This window comes from Mesocricetus auratus, unplaced genomic scaffold, assembly GCF_017639785.1.
Source record: "Mesocricetus auratus isolate SY011 unplaced genomic scaffold, BCM_Maur_2.0 Super-Scaffold_100009, whole genome shotgun sequence".
Taxonomy (NCBI): Eukaryota; Metazoa; Chordata; class Mammalia; order Rodentia; family Cricetidae; genus Mesocricetus; species Mesocricetus auratus.
Window position 1 is genome coordinate 16,460,299 of NW_024429193.1, and position 16,342 is coordinate 16,476,640.

The window sequence follows — 16,342 nt, forward strand, 5'->3', positions numbered from 1 at the left end:
CAATGTTGCTTCACATGTCAATCCTGGCTCCCTCTCCTTCCACTCCTCCCTTGCCACCCCACCAACCCTCCCAGTCCCCCACCAAAACCCACTCCATTCCCGAGGGGGGATGAGGCCCTCCATGGAGGATATCCAGAGTCTATCATTTCATTCAGGGCATGGCCTAGGCCCTCCCCCAAGAGTCCAGGCTGAGAGAGCATCCCTCATTGTGGAATGGGCACCTAAAATCCATTTATATGCCAGGGATACATACTGATCTACTACCCAAGTCCCCATAGATTTCCTAGGCTTCCTCACTGACACTGACTTGATCAGTCCCATGCTGGATTCCCAGCCATAAGTCTGTGGTCCAAGAGCTTCCGCTTGTTCAGGTCAGCTGTTTCTGTGGGTTAAACAAGCCCAGTCTTGACCCCTTGCTCATCAGTGCTCCCTCTCTGTCACTGAGTTCCAGGAATTCAGTTCAGTGTTTAGCTGTGGGTGTCTGCCTCTGCTTCCATCAGTCATTGGTTGAAGTTTCTGTTTCCCAGATTCTCTGGCAGTGGGATTATAGGCTGACACTCCCCTGATCCAGGTCTAAAATCCATATATGAGTGAGAGCATACCATGTTTGTCTTTTTGTGACTGAGTTACCTCACTCAGAATGATTTCTTCTAGTGCCATCCATTTACCTGCAAATTGCAAGATTCCATTTTCCCCCACTAAATAGTACTTCATTGCTTAAATAGACCATGTTTTCTCTATCCACTCTTCAGCTGTGGGGCATCTAGGTTGCTTCCAGGTTCTGGCTATTATAAATAATGCTGCTATGAATATAGTGGAACAGATGTCCTTGTTGTATGAATGTGTGTCTTTGTGTATATTCCTATGAGTGGAATTTCTGTGTCTTGTGGAAGACCGATTCCCATTTTTCTGAGGAATCTCCATAATGATTTGCAAAGTGGATATACAAGTTGGCACTCCCACCAAAAGTAGAGGAGTGTTCCCCTTTCTCCACATCCTCTCCAGAATAAACTGTCATTGGTGTTTTTGATTTTAGCCATTCTGACAGAAGTAAGATGGTATCTCAGAGTTATTTTGATTTGCATTTCCCTGGTGGCTTAGGATATTGAGCACTTTCTTAAGTGTCTCTCAGCCATTTTAGATTCCTCTATTGAGAATTCTCTATTTAGTTCTAAAGCCCACTTTTTAATTAGATCCTTTGGTGTTTTGGAAACTTGCTTCTTGAGTTCTTTGTAAATTTTGGAGATTAGCCCTGTGTCAGATGTGGGGTTGGTGAATATCTTTTCCCATTCTGTGAGTTACTTTTTAGTCTTGTTGGCTTGTACTTTGCCTTACAGAAGCTTCTCAGTTTCAGGAGGTCCCATTTATTAATTGTTGACCTCAGTGTCTGTGCTACTGGTGCTATGTTCAGGAAGCAGTCTCCTGTATCAATTCATTCAAGGGTACCTCCTACTTTCTCTTCTGAGAGGTTCAGTGTGGCTGGATTTATGTTGAGGTCTTTCATCCATTTGGACTTAAGTTTTGTGCATGGTGATAGACATGAATCTATATTCAGTCTTCTACATGCCAGTATCCAGTTATGCCAGCACCACTTGTTGAAGATGCTTTCTTTTATCCTTTATATCATTTTAGCTTCTTTGTCAAAGATCAGGTGTTCATATATGTATGGGTTAATATTGGAGTGTTCAATTTCATTCATCTACCTGTCAATATTTTTGCCAATACCAAGCTATTTTCATGACAATAGCACAATAATAGAGCTTGAATTCAGGGATGGTAATGCATCCAGAAGTTCCTTTATTGCGCAGGGTTGTTTTGTCTATCCTGGGTCTTTTTGTTTCTCTCTCTCTCTCTCTTTAATGGAGCCCACAATCAGGAGATATAGGTAAGACTCCAATTTAACAGTGGGCCCATCCTATCCCAGAAGGGAATGAAGAGGATAATGGGTGATGAAAATGGCCAGAATGCAATATATATATATATATATATATATATATAATGTCAAATAATACTTATAGCAACAGAGAAAAGGTGTTGAAAGCTGATTGTAAAAAGAGAGTGAGTTTGGAAGCTCAGAATAAATTCATCCATCTTGTTATTCTTGTTGCTTCACTACTCAATTTTCTTTGTAGGAACAGGAGCGACTGCTTAAGGAGGGGATCAAAGAAGAGAGTATAAGGCTTCAGAATGAGATTCAGATTATGGAAAAGAGAAACAAAGAAAAAGGTACATTGTCTATGAATTGTCATAATCTATAAATTCTAAAACAGAGCTTTCTCCTCTACACTTTTGCCAGGGCACAAATTTAAGAGCAACTTCAGGGCATCAGGTCATTGTCACTAAATGAACTACTCTTAATGCATGCATATCTGTTCTTTGATCAGTTTTGTAAAGATGAAACCTATGGAGGAAGAAAGTGTGTTAGCCACTAGCTACCATGGCACTGGCACTGACTAATGTAACCTAAACAGTACTCTGTGAAAAGTCCATCACAAGTTGAGATGCCCTTTCAATTGTACAACCAAGACACTATTTAAAATAGAGAGCTACCTGTGCCATAATCTGAATCACTTCAATATTATTCCCACCATGCTTCTAGACATCTTCAGTCCATAGGATTTGCTCAGGGCCTACCTGCACCTTGGGACATACCAGGCGTGTGATGCATAATAAGATGAATTGGATGGGACTAAATGACGTCTCTGGATGCAGTTCAGGATCATGCTTGCTTTGTGGCCAATGACCATGAGGAGGAAGTCCTCATCATCCTCATCTTCCACAAGTTAGGATGATGGTCTTGTTTTGATGTATAGACTGTACAAGCTCACAGATGGGTCACAGCTACATGGTATATAGCCAGTGATCCATGTCCCAGACACCATCAGAGGTTTAGCATCTGATGTCCATAAAAGCCCTTTGCTTAACTACCACAGCCCTTCATACTGTTCCACATATAATCATTAAAGTACAATATTCTCTCTCTCTTCTCTCTCTTTCATACACACACACACATATATATATATAAAGTGTTTATGTAACAAAGGAATTCTATAGTTCATAAAACTATTCATGAGTAAGGCATGAAGGGTTAATAGAGGTGGGATTTTCCAGTGAAAAACTAAGGTGACAGAATTTTATCTATGTAATAGCAATGATAGCATAAAGAAGGAACTGGCAGAGTAATGCTACATTACTTTTCTCATTCATTTTCCTTCTCAATAGTACAAGAAGAAGCTGGATATCCCCATGCTGCCATGAAAATTTTGGAAGATATGCACAAGATGGAACAGCACATAATACCTCAGCAAGGAGAGAGTCTCCAGGAACACATGAAGCAATTAGCTGAGGAAAAGAAAGAGGCTCTTGGATGTCAGGTATTCCATCCCACATTATTCACACAGAATAGGCAGAGAACATATAAAAATTAAAAAACGTGTTTACTGCAGTTTTGGAAAGTGGGCTAGTTTGATGTTTAATAATATATACAGAATCTCAAATGAGATAGAAGGGTGATTGTTGCATTACACCATTATATAGGGTTTCTATTTCTGTGATAAACATGATGACCAGAAGCAGCTTGGAGAGAGATGGTTTATTTCAACTTACAACTCTCAGGTCACATTCCATTTTGGAGGAAAGTTAAGGCCTGACTTGAGTTAGGAGCCTGGAGGCAGGAACTGAAGCAGAGACCAGGGAGGAATGCTATTTATTGCCTTGCTCCTTGGCAGTCTCCAGGCTCCCTCTCAGGATCAGTAAGATAAAGAGAATAAGCATTTCTATACAGATACATTCATTATCAATAGTATTGTATAAAATGTGTCACTGGGTATTTGGTCATGGACAGGAGATTTGGTTGCATGGAATGCTGGATTCAGATGGTACTCAAGTGCTGTGATATGTTTGAACATTTGTACTAATTAAATCTCTCAAAATGATGTCATCTTGGATTTTAAGGTAAGCTTTTTATCTAATAATAACAGAGAAGTGGAGATGATGATATCAAGCAAAAGAGAGAGGGAAAAACCTGAAGCTGAAGAGACTCCAAAACCATGAAGAAGCAAGGAAGACTCTCATCTTAAATTGATGAGAGGCATACCACTTCTTACATAGTTTTTGAACCTCTGGCCTCCAAGAGATGAGAGAGTAATTTTCTATATTTCAAGCCACTTGATTTGCCTTTTTGTTGAAGTAGACTTAGAAATCAATAAGACCTAGCCACTGAAACATACCATGTTGCCATAACAAATACTTAGACCCATGGAAGTAACTACAGGTTAACAATGATTGGAAGCTAGAGAATCATAGAAAGTTCTAGATTGCATTGAAAGGAATGTCGGTGAAAATGTGGACACTAGGTTTTCTGGTGATAGCTTGGAAGGAAGTGAGGAGAATGTCACAGAAAGCATATGTCATCCTAAGAAACAGACACATATTATCACTAATAAAATGGTGCTGGTAAAGTGAATATAAAGGAGACGTTGGTCAAGGCACAGAAGAAAGTGAGGAGCATGTGACTAGAAGCAGAAAACGTGCCTAAATTAATTAACATTCATGTATGAAAGAGATACTTGTAAGAATGACCTTGAATTTTAGCTGTGGTGATTTGAAGGGGAAATCTTGTTTCTCCTTGCTGCTTAGAGAAAATGTGTTAGGGAAGAAAGTAAGTAGGAAACAGTAGGCAATATTTGACCTATCCATGAAGATTCCAAAGGATGCCACAGTTAGGAAATTCCTCTTGGGAAAGGTACTGTACAAAGAAAACCAAGTGCATGGATGGAGAAATTTTTGTTGATGTGTTGGCCATGTGATGCATGGATCGTCTCAGGACTTCTGCACAAAAGAGAAGTGAACATGGGCTATCCGTGAAGAATCAGCAATGCACCATTCTGTGCTCTTATATGGAACCCTAGTATGTACACAGAAGACTCATTTGGGTTCTGGAAACACTGAGTCAATAAGACTTTAGATGATGGCTTAAATAGATTTATATTTAGATTTCATGCATTTAAGTTTAGGTTTAGAAATGAAGCTAATGTCACAGTAGTTAAAGGCTTTATAGAAGTTAGAATGCAATGGATATAATTTGCATTTGAGGCAAATATGAACCTCACAGGTCCAGAAGGCATTTAACAGAAATCCTGCTGCTTCTATTCAGCAAGTCTAAAACAGGGTCATAGGATTACTCTCTCCAACACAGGGTACTCTTCAAGAAAGAAAACACTGATTGCTTTTCAGCGTTCCAAATATGTGTCCACGTCCTAGCTGCCAGAGCAAGTTCCTGGGATGTCATCTCCAGATTTGATTTTGTCAACGGCATAATTAAGTTATAAGTCTTAAAAGAAGGCTGCATTGTTTTTCCTTCTGTGAGCACTTTGTATAATTGACTAATGTACTTTAAAGAAAGAGGCAGAGGGAAATTAGAAAGAGACAGAAGTCAAAGAAATGGAATATGAACTACCAATGAAATGACATTTCCTTGAAAGACCTGAGCCAGCTGGCATTCAGAGACAAGCATTAACCCCCGAATTTCCCTCAGAGCACATTGCCCTGCCCACTTACCAAACATTTGGATGTTTGACCCAAACATGGGACAAGAAAAACATTGTTTTGGTTTTAACATGCAGTTTGTGCCATCATGACTTGAGAGAAGCCAGGAAGCTTCGAGCTACACAAGCAGGAAGCTATGATGAACATGCCTTGAATAAGCACCATCTGAAGTACGTCCAGGATGCAGTATTGTACTAACAGCCTTTTTGATTGGACAGGTTGTCATGGCAGCAGAAACCATGAAGGCCCCCATGTGCCTGGTGGAAAATAAGAACAAGCAGCTGTCAGTGAATCCAGGAGCCATTCAGATTCTTAACAATATTTCTCAGCCTGTGGTGGTAGTGAGCATTGTGGGAATGTACCGTACAGGGAAATCATACCTGATGAACTGCCTAGCTGGGCAGAACAATGGTGAGTGTTGTCCTGAACAGAGGCTAATTGCTTCAATTCCTTATAGCTTATGTTCTTATTTGTGATAGATTCCCATATGGGAAGGCCAATCTATCTGGAAAAGAAAAGTAAATCTTAACCTTGAGTTAATGATCGACATTCATTCCAATTAGTTTGTTTTAGCCTTCTCTTCCTTGAAAGTTGTAGTTGCATCTCCCCTCTTTAGAAAAATGTTTTTTGTCTGTGTGGAATGTGCCTATCATATTAAGGTGACTTTGTTACCCACCATGTTCAAATCCCTAGGTCTCCACATTCCACCATGAGTACCCTGTGACTCATTTACCATTTTTTAAAAATAAAATGATATTCTTCCAATTTCTTGCCTGCTCCCCCATAGCCTCTACATGTTTCAAGCCACCATTTATTTTAAAATTTAACTTCAACTTTTATTTACATATACATTTCTTTTTGTGGGTGTGGTTTCTGATATACCAGGCTGGCCTTGAACTCACTGTGTGACTGGAGATGATGTCGAGTTGATTATCCTTTTTCCGTGCAGGCTTTAAAGCCTGTCTGTTCAGACTTAGTCTTGTCATCAGCAGCGTTCACTTAAATTCACTCAGAAGATCCACTTCCACTTCCATCTCGGACCCTTACTTAGCATTGTCCAAACAACTGACTTATTCTCGATTCTTAAAATGAATGGTAAACAAAGTCAGATGCTAATGATGAAATGGAGACAACACCATTCAATTTCCAGGGATTTTCTACCATGTTGAAATAAAACAGTTCCTTTCCTGCCTGGTCTATCTGCTCTCTCTCTCTCTCTCTCTCTCTCTCTATATATATATATATATATATATATATATATATATATATATATGTGTGTGTGTGTGTGTGTGTGTGTGTGTGTATGTGTGTGTGTGTGTGTATATATATATATATATATATATATATATATATATATATATACTTTTTCTTTTCCCTTCAGGCTTCCCTCTGGGATCCACAGTACAGTCCCAAACCAAAGGCATCTGGATGTGGTGTGTGCCCCATCCCACCAAGCCAAATCACACCCTCGTCCTTCTAGACACTGAGGGTCTCGGGGATGTAGAAAAGGTGAGTCAGAAAGGGAGTGTCAGATGACAGTACTCTTGATTTCTCCTTGTGGTTTAATAATATCCTGCAATTCAACATACAGCATGTAATCTTCCTGTCTAGAAACGAAACTATAGAAGATAAGTTAAACTTGGTGCTTTCAGCCACATTACCAGGAAAAAGAGAACTCCAAATATTGTATACTGTTAGATAAAGTATTTATTGCTTTTCAAAGAAGTGAATAATCACACTGCATTTAACCAATACTCTTTTAGCAGCTCAGTCTTAGTCCCTTGGAATTAGCTCTAGAGACACTGGTGAAAGGAGGAAAGGCTCTGCCCTAATGCAGGTATCCTAACCATGTGTATTTGGTAGCCTTGATCTCCTGCTATTGTTGCATCAGTATTTAAACAAGGTGGGCTCCCATGAGAGCAACCATATGGTGCAATGCTTTATTGGCACAAACCCCTTGGTGAAACCTGTGGAATATGGGGGTAGGAGAAGTGTAAGGTAGAGGGGACATTCCCAAAACTTATTCAATTGCATGGAAACTATGTTTCAAAAATGATTCCTCTGCCTTGAACTGGAACAACAATTCATAATTGGAAGTTTTCCATGGAGACAGTTCTCATCATCAGGCTAACACCTGCAAGGGGTCATTCATCACCACTCACCAGAGCTTGTGTGCTAGTACTGCCTAGAACTTCCCCACTCAACAAATAATGGGCTTCATCACAGCTGATAGGTGTAAAGCTGACCTAAAAGGGAAGCAGAGAGGCAATGACCCGTCTCACAAGTTAAGGAAGACTTGGGAGCCACTTTCTGAGGCACCAGATGAACAGCGCATTTTGAAGTCAGCATTGAAATTTGATGGCATTTACTGTGGATATTTACTGTACACACACACACACACACACACACACACACACACACACCATGCAGCATGGCTGTGAGACCATACTCCCAGGATTTTTATAAAATCAAACATTCTTAGATGAATGTTCTGATATTTTATAATATAAAATACACTAGGTAAGTGCTACTTCTTGTTTTTCTTTTCTTTCTTTAATCTTACTTGGAGACTGATTTATAAAGAATATCTGTATTTCTATAAGTCTTTATGTATTTCCAAATTGAAGTTAGGGAGTCAATTTCCCTTTAAAACCACACACCAAACAAAGTTATCTTCCCAGTATTTAAGGGTTTTGTCCTTTAGCACAGTTCATACTATTGATTTTCCTAACTGGTTTCTTCTTAAATTTTGCTCTATAGGCAACTTTTTTCACCAAAAAGTCCATGGGCAATCCCTATCAAAAATTTTATTTTTGCATTTATTTAATGGCTAAGGACTATGTTTTATAAACCATTTACAGAAAACATAATTTCTGTATTATACTGTAATTTAGAGAGTAGTATAATTTATATAAGCAAAATTGCTTGACTTTTAAGGTCTTTTGTCATCTTGCCTCTGAATTCAGTCCAACATTTTAACCCCTCCAGTAGCAAAGAAAGTAACTTAATGTGGACTGGAAGTATTTCTACAGTATTGTATCTATGGCGGTGCTTCTGCAGGCTTCCACCTCCATGACAGCATCAGTCCATCATGTCCTTATTCCAACAAGTCCTTAACACTTCGTGGTGGGCTCCCAGAACAACTTAGCCAGTAGTAGTTTTCCAACTGTCTAAATTAATGTTTTTTTCCCTTGAGACATATTCAATTTAATGTATGAAGATCTTGCCATCCTCTTATCTGTCATTAATAGGAAAGCCCAAGCTTGTTGAATTCATCTTATAAATTTATCATTGCCATTACTGCCGAGAACCGCTGGTGGCAATGGCAGTGGGAGTATTCATCAAGTTGTCCCTCCAAACAAATGGCTCTCTGAAGGGGAGCCCCACCTGAAAACACTGTGGAGTTAAGTAACTCACTGTAAATGTCCAGTTGCTCCTGTATGTAATTTTCCCCATGTTATGGGTATTTTTTCCACCGTTTGTATTTGTCTCATGAAAATATTCAACTTTGAGCACATATATAGCTGTGGCTGATCAGGGAGATGGTTTCTATTTAACTGTGTAATTTTGATGAGTAGAAATGATACTAGGATATTTTTCATTATTCAGACTGACACAGGAAAGTTATAGTATTTTCAGTCACAAAGTCTACTTTTAGACTTCAGAACAAATTCAAAACAAACTGGTTGTCCATGGAGATAAATACACAAGGACAAATTCCCAGGTGTTTGTTGTTGATTAAGGTTAGGCTTGAGACAACTTTGGTAGACATAAACCTCATAAAGTAATGGACTTTCTGCATGTACTTCCTATTATTCAGGATACAACTAACTGATACTCTTAAGTCCTGAATTTCAATGTCATTTTATGTCTGGAAACCCTCACCAACTTAGAACTATGTACATGGCCAACCATTACTCACTGGCCAGCCAATGTGACCTCTCTAGAAAAACTGTGCAAGCTTATCTTATGAGAATGGGTCGGGCCCTGAAAATGTAACATATAAGTCTCCAGAGGTTGGCTGTATAGGGACGCTGTTATGTAGAGTAATAAGGAGCCTGTGTAGAGCTGATTGGCAATCTAAGAAGAGTCATGTAGAGGAGCAAGAGAGGTTTGCAGAGAGTGAAGTTTTTCTCAAGGTGAAGTCAAAAGAAATTTACCATCAGGTGTGTTTCCTTATTTCCTTTTAGACAGAGAAGTTTAGTTCTCACTGCACTCATGAATTTTTTTTTTGCATACCCTGGTGCTGACTGGAGGCTGGATTCCCCAGTTTGCAATACATTGCTTTCAAATTTTCCATGGAGTATACACACAGTATGATACACCTAGTTGGTATAGATAACTGTTGTTTTTAATTGGTAGAGTCCTCAGTCATGTCGAGTGTATGGTACAAAGCTCAAATGCGTTCTGAATGAATAATTACTAGTACATTCCACTGAACATCTAATTTTGTTCTAGATACCATGTTGGGTTTTACTATAGGCACTACATTACTCGATCTCATTGTTTAAAAAAAAAAAGAAAAAAGGAAGGAAGAAAGGAAGGAAGAGAAAACACTATAAAGAAAATATCAGTCAAATTCTATCATCAAGAAAATGTGTTCACAAAAATTCCCAATGCAATAATTAAAACTGAAATGTGTGCTCATGTCCTTAAAGCTTGTTCCTCTGCAGATTCGTTGAAATAGTAGATGAAAGCTCAAGAGAACAAAAATATGGTGAGCTCTAAATGAGGGTTAAGAAAAGAGTTAGTTCCAAAGACCATTACACCTGTGCCTTCTAGGGTGACCCTAGGAATGATGCCTGGATCTTTGCCCTGGCCGTTCTTCTGAGCAGCACTTTTGTCTACAACAGCATGAGCACCATCAACAATGATGCCCTGGAGAAGCTACAGTATCCTTCAAGGAGCCAAGGTTCTATCTTTTATTGAAGAACTTTTATTAATGTGACTCAGGTGTGGCTGAATTGCTATTGATGGATCAGATAAGACAGAACATAAAACAATGTTTGTACTTTTTAAATAAAGGGATTGTGGGAATTGTGATTTTGAGTTCCTTTTCCTTAGCTGAGTTCTAGTTATGTGACAAAACTCACAGAGCTCATTAAAGCAAAGTCCTCCCCAAGATCTGATGCCATAGAAGATACTAGAGAGTTTGTGAGTTTCTTTCCAGATTTTATCTGGACTGTACGGGACTTCACCCTGGAGCTGAAGTTAGATGGTCGCTGCATCACAGAAGATGAATACTTGGAGAATGCTTTGAAGCTGATTCCAGGTATCAGAGCTTCAACTGGATACAGGATATCTTAGTAGGGGTGGGATCCACTGAGTACTTCCCATCATGTCTGGAGTAACATTGGCATTTGAGGCTAAACTGAAGTCCATAGACATGGGAACTGGAAGTTGGGTGGAAATACTTAAGGTTAGAAATTTAAACTCACTCAAGAAGAGCAGAGTCCAATACCAAACAAGGATACTTGAAGTTAAGTTGTATTTTACCCAAGATATATCTTAGACTCAGATGAGGAAAAATGAGAAATTTTTGAAGACTGAGCATTTATGTTTGCTATGTTGACTTCTGCTTTACTTTGCTGAAAATAATTACATGCTTATTTGTTAGACACAAAATCTCAATAAAAAACTGTCTGTTGGAATAATCTATTTAACATACTAAGTCTAATTTCAAAAACATACTTTCTAAAACTTGTTCAGGTATATTCTTCATAATTTTTTTAAACAGGCATGAAGACAACTCTCCCCTCAAACAGTGGTGAGGGATGTGTTGGGGTTCTCTTGCCTTGATTGTGATATGGTCATTGCAGTCATGCACAGAGTAGTACATGTGATTGTATGCATAGGGCCTGGAGGAAGGAAGAAAGATGGAAAAAATGTGACATGAGAGTTGGGAAGGAGAAAGGAGTTGGTGGGAGGGGATGAGAGGGAAGTAGTGTGTGAAGATTGTCACACATCCATGTATATGGCACCTTCAAAAATCAAAATACTCATGCCCAGGAGCACATTGCCAACGCAATGTGAACTAATTAGCATTTATGAGGGTGTTTTGGTCTCAAATGCTTTGTCTGGCATTTTTAACCTTGCAGATATTTTACTTATATATTATAGTTGCCAGGTTTTTGTGTGGGGGTTTTCTGTATGAAAAAGTGTGTGTGTTTGTGTCTGTAATTGTTTCTTGTACTTTTCCTCTGAACCTTTTTTCTGTTTGCCCATTTTGTCCTGTTCTAGTTTGTTTTTTATTTTATCTTATTATTGTTGTTATTATATGTTTTGTTTGTTTTCTAATGAGAGAGAGAAAGAAAGGGTATGGATTTGTGTGGTGAGGGAAATACAATAGGTGAGATCAGCTGGGGGAAGGAGAAACTGTAATCAGAATATATTGTATGAAAACAAATCTATTTAAATAAATTAATGAATAAAATGAAAATAATGTAAACCATTGCCTGCTTGGATTATAGCTCAGTTGATAAACTGCTTGTCTATGGTAGGCAAAGCCCTAGCTTTGATGCCTAGCACCTCCTAATCCAGGTGTGCTGGCACACTCCTGCAGTCTCACATTCAGCAGGTGGAGTCAGAAGAATCAAGAATTCGGGGTCTTTTTGGTTTACATAGGGAGTCCAAGGCCAGCCTAGGCTAGGATATTTGAATCCTTATCTAAAAGCCAAAACCAAACGTGAAAAAAAACAAAAAATTTTTAAAAAAACAAGCAAGCAAAACTGTGACTTATTTTCAACCCACCAGATATGCCCATCGGACTGTTTTTTCTCTTCCTCAGGGCAGAATCCCCAAATCCAGGCATCCAATTGGCCCAGGGAGTGCATAAGACAATTCTTTCCCAGGCGGAAATGTTTTGTCTTTGACTGGCCAGTGAGTGACCCACAACTCTTAGCCAAAATTGAGAGCATACAAGAAAACCAACTGAATCCTAAATTTCAGAAGCAGTCGAAGACTTTCTGTTCTCATATCTTCACCTATGCAAGTACCAAGAAACTCAGAGAGGGAATCCTGGTCACGGGGAATCGTAAGTCACTTTTGAAAGGCTTATTGTGTCTTTGGTGGGTCACTACAGGGCGAAGTCTGGATTTTTTGATAGAACTGTCGGTACTTTTATTTACTATATTATAGGAATGTGGGAATGCAGAAGCTTGTGTCATACATAGAAATCTACACTTCTTTATTAAAGTTTCCCTATTTAGGAAAGAGAGAAATCTGCATAGTAATAAAGAATATAAGATAATGGTTTCTCAGTAAATACATAAAACATGTTTTGATACGTAGCTGTAATATCAGCTATATAGGATGCTGAGGTAAGGGGATCTCTAGCTTGATATCAACCAAGCCAACTTAGTAAATTGTCTCAAGATAATAGACAAAAGAAGGGAGAGCTGAGGTCAGTGGTGCAGAAAGTGATTACAATGGGCAAGGAACTGGCTCAATCACCAGAACAAGAAAAAAAATAACTAGCCTGTCAATTACTTAAGTTAACAAATAGATATAAAACAGGCATGTTGACCTAGCTCAATAGGAAGGCACTTGACCAGCATGCAAGTAAGGCATAAGGTAAGCATGCCAGTGGTTTCATGTTCAAAACCAGAAAACATTAATTAATAAATAGATAAATTATTAAATATAAAGCAGCACTTTGGGTATAGCTCAGTGGAAGAATGGTGACCTAGCATGCATATAGGATCATAAGTTCAATCCCCGCATCACAGTCCATCAGCCAACCAACAAAAGATTTCGGTTGATTTACATGAGTCAGAAAAAGACACAGCAGGCCATGAGTGCTGTGCATGGTTAGTGAAAGAGTGAGAAAGAAATTTGAACTTAATCTTCTTTACAGAGTAGGCTCTGTGGATGTGGGACATCTGCAATAATCCATGCTAAGACAGGTCCATGCTTCATTCACTTCTGCCTCATGGCCTTGAAACTCTGGACTTGATGGACAAAGCTTCTACATTTTCATTTGCATATGGGGCTCACAAATTAAACATTTTTTCTATGTAATAGGGCATTTCATTTGTTTTGATGGAAAAATGTTCTGGGTATGTTTTGAACATACTGCTTTAATCACTTAATTTAATTTTGTAGTGTGATGAGGGACAATAAAACTTGATAAATAAGAAATAGAATTGGTATTTTTACATGCAAGTGAATTCATAGAAGCAGGATGAAGATGGGGACAAGGAGGAAAATCAAAGAAAGAAAAGAGAACTTTATATTCAGCATTATGGGGCTTTCAAGGACATAGGCAACCAAATCTTGTAAAACAGGGAATGAAAATTTTCTAGTGCACCCTAAATATTATGTCTCCTTAGGACTGGGAACTCTAGTGGCGGCATATGTGAATGCCATCAATAGCGGGGCAGTTCCTTGCATAGAGAACGCAGTAAAAACACTGGCCGAGCGTGAGAACTCCATAGCAATGCAGAGGGCAGCTGACCACTACTGTGAGCAGGTGGCTCAGAAATTGAGGCTCCCTACAGACACACTCCAGGAGCTGCTGGGTGTGCACACAGCCTGTGAGAAAGAAGCCATTGCTGTCTTCATGGAGCACTCCTTCTCAGATGACCAGTGGAAGTTCCAGAAGAAGCTTGTGGTAATATGCCTTAGCATTTGGCCTTACTGATGCCTTCTCTGCTGCCATAAGGCTCTATATTTTGATTCCACGTTGTATCTTTCCTATCATGAAGGAGCCATAGTTCTTCTGGGTAGCAGAGTTCTTCAGCACAACTCTATCCTTTGCTCAATTATATGCTTTTTGTTTTTAATAGTTTTTAAGAAAATACGTGTATGGTCTTTTGTCAATTGCACACCTGTGTATTAAAGGTGTGTAGTGACCGTGAAGACTAGAGTGGTACATTGGATCTCCTGTATGGGGATTTACACCTGTGTATTAAAGGTATGTAGTGACCATAAAGACTAGAGTGGTACATTGGATCTCCTGTATGGGGATTTACAGATGGTTGTGGGCTCTCATGTGGATGCTAGCAATTGAACCTTGGCCATTTGGAAGAACGGTCATTGTTCTTGACTGCTGTGCCATCTCTCTAGTCCAACTTCATTTTTATTGCTATAGAATAGGTTGGTATGTGCTTAGTGTCTTTAAAAATATATTTATAAGCCATTATTCTTCAAATCATATGCAGAATTGGGCATATGGGTCTCTGCTCTTGTCTACAGGCTCCGAGAGTCCCTTCTGGCTCTAGTGTGCCAGTGGGCATTCTGTCCTTTCTTGCTTCTCATCTCTGGTATTCCTCTCTGTAATCAACTGCAGACAGGTGATTTTGGCAGGTTCCTATGCTTAAGTAAACATCATTCCTTTTTTATTTTCACTCTTGACAAAGTTTAAATATTAAAAACAGGTTAAATGTTGTCTTTCTTAGGATCTTCCAAGGCAATAATGTGATATCTACCCATCAGAGCTGACCAACTGTTACTTCTCTTTAAAATGTCTCTATAAATTAATGAATTCATGTATACTTGGGGAGTTGACATGCTGAAGCTCTCTAGGTTATGACTGCCCTTCTGGGTCAGTAAAGGCCATTTCTTCAAGCCAGTCTCTGCTGTATAATGATGTAGTCTCAGGATTAATGTCCACCTTATTCTGGGATGATGCAGGATATAGATGCCAAGTGAGGAAATTCTTGTAACAGCATCATTCTAATGACCAGAGATGCTGTCATAATGTTTTTCTTTTACTCTATCTTTGACTATTTTTATTTAAATTAGAAGCAATCCTGCTTGATATGTCAACCCCAGCTCACTCTCCCTCCTCTCCTACCTGCCCTCCACCAACCCCCATCCCATCTTCCCTCTGCTCCCCAGAGAGGGTGAGGCACTCCATGGGGGATCGCCAAAGTCTGTCATATCATCCAGGGCAGAGCCCAGGCCCTCCCCTATGTGTCCAGGCCAACAGCACATCCCTCTGCATGGAATGGTCACCCAGAGTCCATTTGTATGGCAGGGATAAATACTGATCCACTACCAGAGGTCCAATAGATTGTCAAGGCCTCCTCACTGACATTCAGATTCCAGGTGTATGAATCAGTCCCATACTGGCATCTTAGCCATCAGTGTGTGATCGGTGAGCAACTCCTTGTTCAGGTCAGCTGCATTTGTGGCTTCACCACCCCAGTTTTGACCCCCTTTCCCATCCCATCAATCCTCCCTCTCTGAAACTGGGTTCCGGGAGTTCAGTTCAGTGTTTAGCTGTGGGTGTCTGCCTCTGCTTCCATCAGCCACTGGATGAAGGAATTAGGATGGCATATAAGGTAGTTATCAGTCTCATTATAGGGGAAGGGCATTTAAGGTAGCCTCTCCAATATTGCTTAGATTGCCAGTTAGTGTCATCCTTGTAGATCTCTGGAAATCTCATTAGTGCCAAATCTCTCCTTAAACCTATAATGGATTCCTCTATGATGGAATCTCTTTTCTTGCTCTCCTCTATTCTTCCCCTGACTCAATCTTCCTGCGTCCCCATTTCTTCCTCTCCCCTCCTCTTCTTCCTCTCTCCTTTTCCCATCTCCCTTTCCACTCCCCCATACTACCAATCTGCTCAGGAGATCCTGTCCCCTTCACCTTCTCCGGGGGACCATGTATGTCTCTCTTAGGGTCCTCACTGTTTCCCAGTCTCCCTGACAGTGTGGACTGTAGGCTGGCAATCCTGTACTCCATGTCTAAAATCTATATATGAGTGAGTACATACCATGTTGGTCTTTTTGTGACTGGGTTATCTCACTCAGGATGGTTTCTTCTAGTGCTATCCATTTGCCTGCAAATT

General features: G+C 39.6%; 1 protein-coding gene across 3 annotated transcripts in view; it reads left to right on the forward strand.

The window, feature by feature from the left end:
• The window catches only part of LOC101834044 (guanylate-binding protein 1), a 43,626-nt gene that overhangs the window by 17,006 nt on the left and 10,278 nt on the right, over positions 1-16,342 (forward strand). For all 3 annotated transcript variants that reach the window (XM_021233934.2, XM_040751681.1, XM_040751679.1), the window contains 8 exons: positions 2,133-2,226; positions 3,223-3,374; positions 5,766-5,958; positions 6,929-7,056; positions 10,330-10,439; positions 10,623-10,819; positions 12,335-12,580; positions 13,878-14,158. In XM_021233934.2, the coding sequence (XP_021089593.1) occupies positions 2,133-2,226; positions 3,223-3,374; positions 5,766-5,958; positions 6,929-7,056; positions 10,330-10,439; positions 10,623-10,819; positions 12,335-12,580; positions 13,878-14,158 (1,401 nt within the window). The remainder of the gene's footprint in view (positions 1-2,132; positions 2,227-3,222; positions 3,375-5,765; positions 5,959-6,928; positions 7,057-10,329; positions 10,440-10,622; positions 10,820-12,334; positions 12,581-13,877; positions 14,159-16,342) is intronic.